Source organism: Callionymus lyra, chromosome 1, assembly GCF_982586985.1.
Source record: "Callionymus lyra chromosome 1, fCalLyr1.hap1.1, whole genome shotgun sequence".
Taxonomy (NCBI): Eukaryota; Metazoa; Chordata; class Actinopteri; order Syngnathiformes; family Callionymidae; genus Callionymus; species Callionymus lyra.
The window spans coordinates 14,588,013-14,603,520 of NC_141818.1; the positions used below are offsets into that span (position 1 = coordinate 14,588,013).

Here is a 15,508-nt window from a genome sequence, read left to right on the forward strand (position 1 = left end):
TTGTTATTGCCTAATTTAGCCTTTTTATTCTTTGCTAAGCGGTTTTTTGGTCACTATTTTGGTTGCTTAATCAATCTATCTATCTATGCGTGCTCTTTTGTTTAATTTGCTAAGCTAGCCTTTGGTACCTTGCTTAGCTACTGTAGTTTTTTGCATACTTTTAAAATTAATAAGCTATACTTTTGTCATATTCTTACTTTACATGACTAGCTTTTTCCATTAAAAAACAAACTTTTAAGCCTTTTTATACTTTGCTAAGCTAGCTCTTTGGTTCTTTTTTATATGCTAAGCTAGTCTTTGCTCACTTGTCTAATTGCAAAGCTAGCCTTCAGTGCTTTGCTAGGCTAGCTCTTTAGTTCTTTTTTTACCTGCTAAGCTTTCCTTTGGTCCCTTCGTAACTTTCCTAAGCTTTTTTATTCTTTGCTAAGCTAGTTTTTAGTTTCCATTTTGGTCACTAAGCTTGCTCTTTTGTTTAATTTGCTAGGCTAGCCTTAGGTACCTTATTTACTTCAAAAAGTTAGCCTTTTATACTTTGCTTATCTAGTTCGTTGGTCACTTTTTAATTTAATAAGCTATACTCTAATCCTTTTTATACTTTACTAAGCTAATTATTTTTCCATTTTTTTATTTGCTACGCTAGCTCTTTTCTTCTTTTTCATATGCTATGCTAGCCTTTGGTCACTTGTTTAAACAGCCTTCAGTGCTTTGCTAAGCTAGCTCTTTAGTTCCTTTTTTTATCTGCTAGGCTATCCTTTGGTCCTTTCATTGCTTCACTAAGATAGCCTTGTTATTCTTTGCTAAGATAGTTTTCGGGTCACTATTTTGGTCGCGAAGCTTGCTCTTTTGTTTAATTTGCTAAGCTGGTCTTTGGAAACTAATTTACTTTACTTAGTTAGCCTTTTTATACGTAGCTAGTTCTTTGGTCACTTTTTAATTAACAAGCTATACTTTTGCCATTAGAAAAACAACAACTTTGTTAGCCTTTTTATACTTTACTAAGCTGATTGTTTTTCCACTTTGTGTTTGCTAAACTAGCTCTTTTATTTATTAAATGCTAAGTTAGCCTTTGGTCCCTTGTTTACTTCACTAAGCTAAACCATGTCAGGTTTTTTTATTTTCACTTATATATATATATAAATGCTTTTTAAAGGGATATTTATTCGTATTAATACATATACTTCTAAATTATAAAGTCACATTAATTAAATATAATAAAACTAGAAATGCTAATAACGAATCCTAATATGAACGATGGAGCCGCACCATGTGAGGTCCATCAGCTCCATGTTTGAAACACCAAGAGTCACCGCCGTGCTCTGGAAGTCCTCGTCCACAGACAGCGCTGAGAAATGAGCCACTTCCTGAAGCCGAGCCTGAGCGAAGACGGGGGTCTTAAGGCCTGAGCTGGGGCTCGCGGTGGATGTAGCAACAGGAGAGAACGCTGGGAGTCGCGGGGTTAACCTGAAATATGAGCATGATCGGTGGTTCCAGACCGAGATGAATGTCCCCACTTTTCTTCTCCGCCGGCGCCCAGGAAAAACACATTAATACCAACATCTCCAGAAAATAAAAAATATTTAATCTATTTTTTTTTTTCAAAATAAGCAACATACATCAGATGCATTTCTCAAATAAGAAATAAATATATCTTAAACTGGTGACATCGGGGTTTCGTTTTGTTTTTTTTCCGATGTTCTGTTTTTTCGGGCACGTGGAGGTGAATTTAACAGGCAGGCAACATCGCAGGCGGATAAACACGATTTTTTAGAAAAAACGATGCAGGCATACGTGTTACTTTACAACATGACATCGACAAGCATTCTGTAAAAAAACTTAAATAAGACATTTAAAAATATTTTTTCGTACAGCATTCCCCGCTTGATACATTCCATCATATCTTTTTTTTTAAAGTCAAACACTTTGGTTTTCCGATAAATACCAAAGATGGCGTTGATGACGACGACGACGTACAGTAGGAGACAGACGTGGATCAGGTGTTCTTGAGAGCCGTCCTTCACGAGAGTGTTCGCCGAGGACGCTCTAATCAGTCACAGGGACGTATGTTATTGTCTTTTCAAGTGGATTCCTCAAAACAACCAAACAAAAATCAATGGCCCTCAGGAGCCACAGACCTGTTGATATTTAAAAAGCATGTAGATAAAGGAGAGGACCTGACGTGATGATGGACGGCGCGAGGAAAAAGGAGAAGACGCCGCCGCCGCAGACGGGGTCGCGACCCCAACCCCCCCGCCCCCCGGCCTCGCTGACGGATGGAGAGGTTGGGACGGTGGAGGAAGGATCTAAAAAAAAAAAACAGGACCTTCTCTCTCAGGTCTTGTCGTCTCTCTCTCTCTGGCTGATGCTGCTCCAGTGTAGTGGAGGCGGAACAGCTGGCTTCACACAGCTCTAGCTGGAGGGGAGATCCAATTGTATCACAAAAACAACATCCAGCGAGGCTTTGATTCGCTAAACGCGTGTATGCAAACGCTAACGCTTCACACACACACACACACACACACACACACACAAGTCGGTGGAAAAGGGATCAAAGTTGTAGCGGGGCAGATGGAGAGGGCGGCCTGCCCGGGGCAGAGCTTCACACACAGCGCTTGTGCGAGTGTGTGTGTGTGTGTGTGTCGACTCGTCTGCGAGCACAGAGGTTAATTTTCCCAACTTCTTGTCTTGTGGCTGCTGAAGATACATGGAGTCATAGATGTTGTCGACGACTGTCACTCATGTGGGAAACACTGACTCTTTCAATCTCATAAATGCTTTTTCTTTTTTTACCGCCTGATCTAATCGAGTGTGTGTCTTCGCCGCACTACAGAACCAGTGCCTTTTATGTCATGACCTCTTCAAAAAACAGAATTTACTTCAATCCAAAATTAATAACATATAAAAATTTGTTTAAATACCTTGTAGATATTGATCTACTGTATACTTTTTACCAAGAAAGTTTTAAATTTCCGATGTCTGGAAAGGCACGTAACATGTTTATAATAAGAATGTTGGTCATTACAATTTTGAGCTTGATACTGTAAAGTAAATATAATATAATTCCATAAATAAATACCATTAGTTACATGTGTCTGTTTAGTCACCACCTCGTGGTTCCGCTGTCACAAGGAACTGAAGTTCTAAAGCAACTACGTTTAGCGTTAGCTTAAAACTGCCAACCCGTAACGCACAACAGATGGAATTTACTTTTTTCTTTTTTTCTTAACTATAGTATATATACTATACTATACCAAATATGACCTACCAAGTCATTGTATATGGCCCGCCGGATGGTTGGTCCCAAATTAAAGTAGATCAATGAAAAAGCGTCAAAGCGAAGCTGAGAAATATAAGGTTAAAAGGTTCAAAATGTTCTTGTCGTTTTGATACAAATTTCAGCATTTTGTATGAAAGAGAGAACATCTTGTCTCGCTAGAGTGTGTTACAAGATATATATATATTTTTAATTATTATTTTGCGTTTGAAATTATAATTTCATACAAAAATTATCATGAATTACTCCTTTCTGGCAATTTAAGTTAAGTGTAATGTACATATTCTCGGCTATCAGAAAGACACTGTTTATTTAACCGACATCAAGGATAATAGATACTTCTGCATGAGCCAAGGTCTCAAGCAGGTAGGTTGCGAGTGAGCTTAACATTGCCCTTTAAAGTATATACTTTATTGTATATTGTTTTGATTGTTTAAGCGCTTTGTGACCCTGGAAAAAGCGCTATACAAATAAAAATTACTTACTTACTTAACATTACCGACACGTAACTTTAACAATTTACAGAAAGTGAATTTAGACCTAAAAAGTAGTGATGGATACTTGTGAGGAAGCTTCATGAAACAGTGTCATGTTGTTTAGAGGTCAGTAGGTGGCGCCATCAGTTTAAAAATTATGTGGTGTTTCATTAGAACAGTTGTTCAAAACAAAAGGTGCAGAGACTGCCATCTAGTGGACTCTGACAATAATGACACTGTTTCATGAAGCTTCATCAGACCATCACTACTAGAAGGCGCACGTGTTAGCTTAGCTCGTGGATAACGGTTCTAGAGACAATCATTCTGAAGTGAAAATAGATCTCATTACATCTTAAAGATATGATTTTAAATATGGTAAATCGTCGTACAAATAAAAAAAAAAATGTTTTAATTGAGGACAATGTCCAGGTTTTGTCTTGTTACGGGGTGGTTAAGATTTTAATTTTTCGTAAACAAATGTTCATATGTCATTAATTTAATTTATTATTTTGTTCTCGATATTGTAGTAGAATATAATTTTATAAATAAATATCACAAGTAATGCCGGTCTGACTGTTCTAGTTATCACCCCGTAACACGTACTGTACATGTTCCGGCTTTTAGAGAGACACTGTATCTTTAAGTGACATCTCTAGATAAATAACAAAACTATACTTTCTTAAAATTGAAGGCAAGGTTGGGGTTTTTCATTTTCGAAAAGGGTTTGAAACAAATCTCTTTATCATGTCTTAATATTGTCTTTTCTGTCACGGGGTGGAAACATAAATGTTGTGTTTCTTACATAACTTGTCAACGACGATCCAGGCACTGGTTTCATAGAGCAAGAGAATCATCAAGATCTTCGTCGCCCTCCTTCTCCTCTCCTCCAACATGATGAACAAATAAAGGACTAAAATGTTAAAACACATTTCATCCACAACAGAATAATGGCAGCTCATGAACAAAAAAAACCTTCCGTCCGTCCTCTCGTTCACAACATAACATCACGACCATTAAGACGTTGATTTTTTCTTCAGATCCAAAAACCTCAGAAAAACCCAAAAAATGTGCAACGTTTCGGCCAGAAGAGGAGCCACGTCGGCGGGAGGACGCGGTTCTTCTACCCGGGGTTGTTTTTCTTCCTCTTATTTGGACTGGGATTGGGATCTAGTTTCAGCTCACGGTACTGCACCTGTTCAAACACACACACACAGACACACAGTCAGGTGGAGGGAGTCAAAGGATGCTTGAAGAGAGCAGAGGAGCCTCCAGAGGGTCTCTGAGTCCAGCTGCGTGGAACACCGGCCGCTGGGAAAGGATTACAAACTGATTACAAAGCTCGCACACATGGAGACGGGTACTGTATTGGAGCACAGACGCACTTCCACAGATGTGAAACAGTGGCCTGAGGCGCGGGATCACACAAACAAATATAAAGCGGGCCGAGGGCTCATGGGAAACGCTTGCGAAGACAAAAGAGTCGTCTCAGCGTGGTGGTGAGAAAACGGTGGGAAGACGGCGCCGCGGAAAAAAACCCGGGCTGTGGACACGTTCACCTCCTTCACTCGTTCATCAGAGTTTTTGGTGAACGAGTGATGAGTGGACACTTCGGACCAGGGTTGGGTGGACAGAAGCAAGTGTCAAATTGTCAAAAAACTTGAACAACTAGATTAAAGTGACTGTATTAACATGGCCCTGAGAAAGTATAACAATTACAAACAGATTTTTTAGAAACTATTTTAATTATTAAAATATATACCTTTAGGTACTAACTAACTTTTTTATTTCCATTTATTAAATTTTGTTTTATTATTATATTTTATAGTTTTTCATATATACTTTATGATATTATCAGGAATCAAATACTTTCTATTACTGTCATAAAATTATCCTGTTCCTAATCCATTATATACAAGACCAAATACTTAAAAAACTTCTGTGATATAATATTTGTTTTTATTAACATTTGTGTGTTAATAAAGCGAAAATATATGCTTAATTTGGAAGATTTTATTAATTCATTATTAGAATAATGAATTGAAATATATATTATAGTCGCATTTAAAGTATTGCAAACGGTCTATATTATTTAAATGAATTAAAATATACAAAATTGTATTCCTTTTAAAACATTTTTTCAAGATACCTATTTTTAATATTCATTCATTACGTGCTTTCTTATTATCAATTTATAATCAAAATTAAATCATCAACATTCATATTAATAAAAAGTGTATAAACATATTACAAAAAACTGATATACATAAATAATGGCCATATGATTATATATATAAATATATATAATAGAATGGCTTAATTACACAACAAATGTGTGTGTATATATATATATATATATATATATATATATATATATATATATATATGATCTTGTTTTGTTTTTGAATCATAATAAGGCTCCTTTTTTCTTCATCAAATCTTTCTTTTGACTCGTCGGCCCCTCACAACAGTCACAGTTTAACTGTGGCCCTTGACAAATGTAATGCATGCTGTGATAGAAGAAGGACAATCGATCACGTCAATCAAAGAAGAAAAAAACAAAAACATTCCAATGTGTTCATGTTTATCTTATGAATTAAATATTTAGCCAAAAACATTTCTGGTGTGGAACACGGCAGGACAAACGCATGAACGCATCCCTCAATGACGCCGTGCTTGGAGGACGACGACAGCCAACAGATGATGGAGAGAAAGAACTTCTTTAGTGATGGACACTCCGGCTCAGGAGCATCACAGAGTCTCAGCGTCACCAACAGCAGTCTGTCACTCCGGCGGTCTCTTCCATCCGTGATGTACACACACACCCACACACACACACACACACACATCTGCATCCACACAAATACAGTCGCCTCGACAGATCCATGACGCTGACAAGCACTAGCCACTGAGTGTGAATACTAATAGGAGCGAGTCACATCACCAAAGCAGCAGAAGTGTCTCCGGCTGATCTACTGTTGGCGACTCTGACTGTCTGACTGACACTCGCTCTGATTCTCCAGACAGACAACAAACCAACGTCAATACGGCTCCTCTGTTCTGCCTCGTGTCTGGACCGTCTCTGTGCAAATCTTCTCTCGTTCTGTGGTTTCTCTTTGTTGCTCAAACGGAAAACCTACGAAATGATGCTTAAATAAATAGACACGTCACCAACACGTGTGACCTTTTAACTAGAAGGTCAGGTCAGGGGTCAAGTCTTCGGTCAGATTTGGAGAAAATGAAGGAATTATTGTTAACAGTTGTGCGATTATTTAGTCCCAACATACGTTGAATTGTGTAGTATTTATTTATCATTAAATATAAAGTGACATTTCTCATATTACGAACGGTCTAGATTCTTCAAATGAATGTGTTTTTTTTAAATACACAAATAGGATTATTTGTTTGTGCATTATTGAGTTATTATTAGCAGTTTTATTTTGAAATGTATTGTTTCTTGTAGTGTTTGTAATGTTTATTTAGATATTTTTTAAACATATGAATACATATTTATTTATATATGTATATATAAATACCTTCCACATATTTGTGGTACTTTTTGACACCTCAAATGTATTTATTTATATACAAAATATTAAATAACAATATATATATTTTTCAACATATTTGTCGTCACCTCAAATGTATACATTTATCTACATAATATTACCTTCAAAATGCATTTTTTTTCCTACACATTTTTTCTTAAAACCTCCGATGTGATTCATATTCCTAATATTAAATTTAAAAAAATTGTCATATTAAATGATTTAAGATTAATCTGATTAATAATTGTGTTTTGTTTTTTATAACAGCTGTGTATTTATTGTTTACGTAACAGTTTCCCCAACATGTTTGTTTTCTCATATATCCATCGGTTTATGTTAACTATAAAGTTATTAAACGTATAGCATTAGTTTCAGTTTAATATGTAAGATGTAAACACTATTCTCCTCTTTCATTCAAAAACAATAATAATATATTTTTTTATATTAAAACCTAGTTTCATTGGATCCACGTCACTCCTTCAAAATGTTCCTCCTCTGGACGTGTAACTGCTCAACCCTGGTTTACTCTGTGATTCTGCACTGATTTGATTAAAATCTCACATGTCCACGGGGTGAACCAACATCCTGCTAAACATCTGTACAAATACTGACACACGGAGCAACACAATAAGAACAGTGAGGGAACAAGAAGAAGGACAAAAACAGGGAGATAAGGAAGACGCTGGAATCTAAACGGGATAAAGGGTTTACAGTGAGACGGGTGGGGGGATGAGGGGGTGATGCAGACATCTGGGCGATGACAGACATCGTCCTCATATATGGGTGGATTCTCTCACAACTCTGCCAACTAAAGCACACAAGAGTTCACAAGCAGAAGATGAAATCAGTTTCGCTGAAAACAGAGAGAGACTTTGTTGAAAGTTGAGTGTGTGAGTCAATTATTTTGTTCGGTAGACTTGAGTGTAAGTTAAGTTTAGTGTAAGTAAGTGAAAAAAACTTAAACAAAATGAACAAAACAATTTAATGCCCTCTATTCGTCAGGCTCCCTCTCAGTGAACACAGCTCTACAACAGATCTTTACTGTTATTATTGATGTGGGAACTTATGTTTCTAAATAAAAACATGTTTTACTTATTTTTTTAAGTCACACTGATGCAATTTTCAATATACATTATTTGAATAGAGGTTTGAAAATCTGGCTTTTTAAGGTAGTTTTAAGTACTTTTACTAAAGACAATTTGGTGACACCAACACTTGCCACAACCAACTTCCTGCTTTCGTCTTAACAAGGAGGTCAATCACCTGGAAGGAGAGGGGGGTCTAAAGTGAGTGGAAAGTCAAATAGGACAATCAAGAAGGAATAGTTGTAGATTTTCTTTCTTAATGGGAAGTTTAAAAAAAGTAAAGAAATGTTTGTAAGATACGAGCCCCCGCATGTGTCACATCCCAATTTATTCCTAATATTATACGACCTCTACATTGACTTTCCATTTTCATCAGTCTCTTGAACACATGAATGCATTAAAGTGGAGAATCTTGCACGTGTGAGCAGCCTGGAGTAGATAACGCTAAAAACAAAGTCTGAAACTGAGCAGATTGTGTGAGTTTAAAACAAATATCCAACACAATTCTCTCCCTGGATACCAAAGATTATCAAAACTAACATATTATTGAAATAATAAAGTCAATATAAGACGTAGAAATATAAAAAAGTGGAAGCTTTTTTTGCTATGAGCAACGATCACAGAGCGGGAAACTAGGACAAGTGTTGAGATAGATCATCGGTTGTTAGTGGTTCTATCACACGGACAAACGCCTACAACAGCAGAAAGAAAGTTAGCAATTTACGTCCTGAACACCGACGCTCCTGCGCGGGGGGAAAAAAAGATGAAGCGTCTGAACGCGTTCACACACAAACAAAGGAAAAAAAGTTTGCGTGTCAGTAAAAAAAAAAAGAGTTTTGTTTCCCGTGAAAAAGTCAAGAAAAGTGAGAGGAAAGAAGAGAAGATCTCAATCAAACGAGCGTTTCCTCTGTGAAGAGCTGGCAGCTTGAAAAGTGGGGCTGGTGCGTCACAGGTTCAATTCCCCACCCCACCTACAGGTGACAGGAGTGAGTGATGCTGTACCCCCGGCTCCTCGCTCGCCTCACCTAATCACAGGGATGACAACATGAGCTTGTTGTCGACACACAAACAAGGAGAGAGAAGCGCGGGAATAAAAAAATAAAAAGTAAAGGTAGCTGGTATCACGGAAGCAATTTGGCGGAGAGAGAGAAGCTCAAACTGCGAGCGACGGTGTGGGCAGACGAGGAAGCGGCGACAAATAGATAAATTGGGCAAAGAAAGGCGATACACTTAAACTCTCGCGTTGTTCCGATTCCATTTCTTCCCCACAGAAGTCTGTAAACGACGTCTCATTGAAGGTGCAACGAGGGTTATTAAACACTCCCGGAGACGCACAAAAAGTGTGTAGTTCAGACATCTGCTGAGAGCGGGATTCGGCGCTCTATTGTCAGGAGAGAACAGGCATGTCAAGGTGACATAAACCGGCGTGCAAAATAAAATAAAAAGGAGTCTGGAAAGTTTTGCCTATTAACTGCTGCAGTATCTGCTGCTGGTGTGAAGGGAAATGTTTCAATATAAGTCACGGTCGGCGACGCAACTGGAACTTCTCACCTTTTATGAACCCGCTGTTGACCCGCGGTGGCTTCGCCGTGAGCTAGAAACATTCGGACGGTTAAAAAAAAAAATTTGGAGTGTTTGCCTCCGATCGTAAAGCGTCACTTGGCATGCTAATCCACTCGCTCACGGCTCACGTGGCTAATGGCGTCGTAAACTATAGCGGTGCGCTGACACCTCCCCAAAACACCAGGTCGGGAATACTTGACACCGTAAAGGTTCCCGCGCTCGGCCTCGGTTTAAGACGACAACGAAAACGAGCCCCTGATAATGACCGTAAAGACAGCTGATGGCGGACGAGCCAGATCGTAAACGTGGGGGAAACTCCGGGGCCACACACTTCAGACTTTAGCACCCGCTCACGAAGGGTCATAATAGTTAGACTTGACAGTCTGTTGCTGTTCGGACCGATTCAAGCACTTTTTTCACTCGTTGAACCGCCGTCTCTGAATCTATCTGGTCTGAGCATGAAAGGTCAACCTTCCGACTCACTCACATGTTTCAAATGTTGAAGTCTTCCTCTCCAAGATGCAGTAAGTCCCTCATCATGACCAGGTTTGGAGGTTTTATAAAGTTCTCCCCCGTTTGAAATCTCGGCGAATGAGAGGTTACAAGAGCGGAGTCAATTATGGCGTAATAATGGGCTTCACTTCTCCTCCAGCCCGTTGTAATCACGACCCACTTTGTTAATACAATGAGTGCCATGGAGGTGGAGACTTCCCGGATCGATGACGTGCAGTGACAAATCTCGATGTTTGGCCAATCACAGCAGAGTGGGTGTGGTTATATTGAACAAAATGTAATCTAGTGGAACCGATTTAAGATTATTTTCTAATGTAAATATTTCAATGACAAGAGGTTGAATATTACTTTCATTTCTGGCCCGTGAGATGGTTTCTGCGGCCCCCCCATTTGATGTTTACATTTGTAGGAGTAGGGGCCACAAGTGACTCTACCTTTGTGCAAAGTCAGATTGTTAAGGAATAAAAATATTCGCATCAAATGTTTTCATTTCTATAGCTTGATGTTATTAGGCTGGAATAGATTTCTTGTAGCACCAACAACTACAAAACATTATAAAACTAAATGTTAAATCCAACCCCTGAAAGAACCCCAAGCCACTGGCCCAGTCTCAGCAAAGAATTGACCCCTGGCAGCCCCCAAGCCAGTTGATTTTGAGAGCCCCGCCCTGAACTGTTGATATGATCAGATCTAGAGTTCATGTTTATTCACACGTTTAAAAAAACATTTGAGGGATATCCAACTAGTGCTGTTTCCACATAAGACACAAATGGACCATGATAAAAATCTCCCATTTCATTGTGACTCAAGTGTAAGGAAATGTTCTTAACCATCCCATAATGGACAGGATTCACTCAATTTGAGGAGGAACGCATACATTTAAAAAAAAAAAACAATGTTGTCCCATCAGAAAAAAACCTCAATTAGCATTATATTGTAGCGACAAATCCACCTTCACTAGTGGACAGGGATGCATCATGGGAGGTTGCTAAGATAGGTTGGCAACGATTGCCTTACACCAAGTTCTGTGTTAAAATAAAATTAACCAATGTCTATAACAGTGTGTAGAAAGACAATTTGTGTTTGACTCCAGCCAGTGACAGCTCGCTACGATAGTTTTTCAATATGAATTTTGGAAGAATTCAGGAGACAAGGGCCATATATAGGTACAAGTGTTCAAGGGTTATAATTAAATTATTGTAAAAAGTCATTTTTTCACAACAAAGAAAAACAATGCAACAGATTTGCTAGAAAAATAACTACCCCAGGATAGTGTTGTTAGGATTTACCTGCTTTAAACTTTGACAGATTTTAGATTATAATTCTTTTTTAAGTCAGGCTTTTGCTAAAAAAAATATAAAAAGAAGTAGTACAGTTTGAATATGAACGATGAAATAAATTCTGCATTATGTCACTAAGTATCCAAATTGGTAAACATTCCTTAAAGGTTTAATTCTATATTAAAAAAAGACATTAGTTTTTCAAGGGTGACCCACAAGGCAGGAAACAAAGCTCCACAACAGACGGATGAACAATCAGAGTGTGCTGGACTGTTGTTGCCCTTTCTATATAAAGTCATTAGTACCTCGTGAGCCAAAGTGACTCTAAATGAAGTGGAACAGTGAAACACCCCCAGCCCACCTAACAAGCACACTGATGTGTGTGTGTGTTAGGTCACCCAGGGCCCCCGAAATAGCACTTCATTAGTCATCCAGGGCGTCAGGCACCGAGGGCCCCCGCACCGACGCCAGTAGGTGCCACGCACACGTGCCGACGAGGTGAAGCTCCATTTGGACTCCAGCACCTTTTCTGCATCGTGTGAGAGCCCCGGGGCCGCCATCCCGCCGGACCGCTGTGGCCCCGCCGAGGTGTGGGGGGGGGGCAGTGAGGTGGACCTTCAGCCATGGGACGCACCACGGAGCAGAACGTTCTAGTGTTCTTCTGACCTCAGAGTGATGTGTATTTTAAACCCACACGTATGCAAGAATAATATTGTGACCTACATTATACGCAAATACACAAACGTACAGAGAATAGTTTCACTTTAGTTCACTTTGAAGTCTTTTATGAAGGATTCTGTCTTTAGAGTTTACTACTACTAACCCTGCTTGACTGAAATATTTTTTATTAATTTCATTGTGAGTACTAAGTTGACTTGTTTTAATACTGTTCTGAAATAAGTAAAATAATAAAAAACATTTTATATAACCTTGTTAAATGTACCATGACACGTTTAAAAAATATATATATATATTCTCTATTTTGACACATCTAACTATTTAACCTATATTTAATTTTCATTCCTGTCTTCAAAGTAAGAACAATAACATGAAATATATAAGATTAGCTTTGGAACGATCTTCCTCTCCCTCTGTGTTTGATGATCTACTGACTCCTTCAAGAAACATCTGAAGACATTTTTATTTGTGCAGGATTTTTACTATTTTCTTGGGGCTTCTATGATTTTCACTGTTTTTTTCTTGACCTTTTAAAGTTAAATTTGTATATATTTTAACTGTGCTTTGTTCTGTTGTTTAAGCGCTTTGTGTCCCTGGTCTGCCAAAAGCGTTTTACACATATATATTACTATGATGCGACAAATATTATAATCTTGGCCTATTTTTCTGTTTTGATTTTTGTTGTTGGAGATTATATGAACATAAATCAATAAAAATAAAAATTTAAAAGGGGAAAGAAATAGTAAAATAATTCATGTGTTTTCTCTTTTTAAAGAAACTAATTTTAGATTTGGGTGGTGTTCTTCAGTTTGATCCGGATATAGGAAGGTTTGAATGTTTTGTTGTAAACCTGCTTGGTTTCAAACTGACGGAGTGTAGGAACAAATTTGGTCTTCAGGCTTTATTTATCAACATTATTTTACAATGGCTAGATCTTCCATACTTGGAAAGAAAACAAAGGACCTAACTCTAAACCTAAGGACATCATTTTAAGGTTAGGTTAGGTTAGAACTTTATTGATCCCTCAGGAGGTCTCCTTCGGGAAATTGTTTTTTTCCAATTAGCCACAGCAATACAGCAATTTTTCATAAAAAATGAGTGGAAGATCGTTTCAAAGCCTAGGAGCAACAGGCTTAAATAAAAAAGAGTAACGCTAGGTAAATTATTAAACATATTTTTCTCTAACTCCCTTCAATGAAACAACTGTTTAATTGTTGTGAAAACGGAAGTGCCCCCCAGTAACACTGACACACTTTTCTCTTCCTGGAAGCTTTAAAAAAGTACTTGAATTACTTCAGCCAATGATAGAAATGTATGCAACCGAATGAAACCTCGCACAGGCAAAGTTGCGTTGTTCTGCTGTGTGACCTTACCAAAATAAGTTAAAAAGTGCTGCTTTAAGCGATTAATATTTCAAGTACGAGTCAGAAACCTTAGTTTTAACTGTGAGTCGAGTCTTCGGTCATTTAAGACGTGATGAATTTAAATGTTTGCTCCGTTTTTGTAGGTTTTTTAGGCAGAGAAATCCTGCCAGTTGCAGGACAGTAGTATTACAGTCGTCCAGTAGGCACAACTCCAGGGCACCGGACCAGAACAGGGGTACCCCCCCGTCCCTCCACAAACACCACCACCACCACCCGCCTGCCCTTCCCAGCCGGAGGGGTCTCTCATTAGAAGCCTTGTAAAGACCTCGTACCTGCCGGGCTTTGGGCCCCCTTTCACTTCTGCGCCCCCTTTAGGCTCCAGGTGTGTCAGGTGGTTGCACTTCACCGGGGGGGACATCTCGCGCTCATTTATACCTGCTTGTGCCCCCCCACCCCCGCCCCCAAACCCCCTCCTTCCCCAGGCTCTGAACGACCATGAAAGTGTAGAAGTGAGCGGAGGCGAGCACCGGGGGCTTGGCAGGGGTGTGTTGGAGGAGCAGGGATTATGACCCTGTAAAGATGAAAGGACTGGTAGCCAACAAGCGATCAAAGGGGAAGTGTGTCAGCGCTAGTGTGGCGGGGGATTGGTCGTATCGGAGGCCCGGGGTCTTTCGCCCTGCATTCAGTGTGTGTTTGTGGGTGTGTGTGTGTGTTGAACTCCACAGTGGACTCCGCAAGTGCTGGAGAACAGCACCACTTTCAGAAGCTGCTCCTCTTAATTGCCGTTCACGCCGCACTCCGTCATCGGCGACACGTAACAAAAAAAAAAAAAGTCGCACGCGCCCCCTTGGAAACGTTTACGGAAGCCATCGCTTCAACCCGCGGAAGCATCTGCAGTCGTCGTCGGCCGCCGCAAAGTTAATCTGATCTCACGGTTAATGTAGGAGCAGAACCACATGGGGCTGGTTAACTGTCGGGTTTACACTCGCTTTCAATTACTAGCATGGCGGCGGCGCAACAGCTAACTGTAATTGTGCGCCGGTGTATGGAGTTAATCAAGCTAGTTATAATCCCGCCACTAAACTCACTTAACCTTGTTATCTTATTACGCAGCGGCGGCGAATGTACGTGGAAATTGATTCGGACAAGAAGCCCATTAAAAGTAGGAGTAAGAAAAATTAGATTATAAGCCTGAGCGGGCTCGTAAAAGCGGGTTTGATCCTTGCAGGAGAAAAAATACAAATAAGATGCAGAACGTTTTTTGTTGTTAGAAATGTTTACCCACCACTTGTACGTCCGACGGCACTCTGGACAGGAAGTCGAGAAGCTCGTTGTTGTCGATGTTGTACGGATCTCGAAGCTTCTTGGTAAATTTATTCACACCTGAAGAAAAAAAATGCAAAAAAAATCAGAATATTTAGAATTCTATTTTGGTTTTAATCATCTGATCAAACAAAGAAAAACAGGAAGTGAACTAATAATTATGTGGTGGAAAAAGCTCAGAAAAAACATATAAAGTATCTTTTCTAGTTCAAATGTAAGTGACAGAAAAAGATGAATGTCTTCATCAAACAGACATATGAGGACAAACTTCTCACCCCAGGCCAGAACTAGATATCTCAAGGGTATGAAGTAGACGAGGACGGTTGCCAGTCCCAGAGCCACGATGGCGAGCCAGCTTAAGAAAGGCACGGTCCAGTTAAACGTACTGGAAGACAAAGTAATGACAACGG

The 15,508-nt window shown here is 39.2% G+C and overlaps 1 protein-coding gene across 6 annotated transcripts in view; it reads right to left on the bottom strand.

Moving 5' to 3' along the window:
- Positions 1–1,558: 1,558 nt before the first annotated feature.
- The window catches only part of LOC148088127 (multiple C2 and transmembrane domain-containing protein 1-like), a 136,307-nt gene continuing 122,357 nt past the window's right edge, over positions 1,559–15,508 (bottom strand). For all 6 annotated transcript variants that reach the window (XM_087794670.1, XM_087794672.1, XM_087794669.1 and 3 more), the window contains 3 exons: positions 15,374–15,483; positions 15,061–15,158; positions 1,559–4,939 (listed from right to left, as the gene is read on the bottom strand). In XM_087794670.1, the coding sequence (XP_087650796.1) occupies positions 4,868–4,939; positions 15,061–15,158; positions 15,374–15,483 (280 nt within the window). In that variant the 3' untranslated portion in view covers positions 1,559–4,867. The remainder of the gene's footprint in view (positions 4,940–15,060; positions 15,159–15,373; positions 15,484–15,508) is intronic.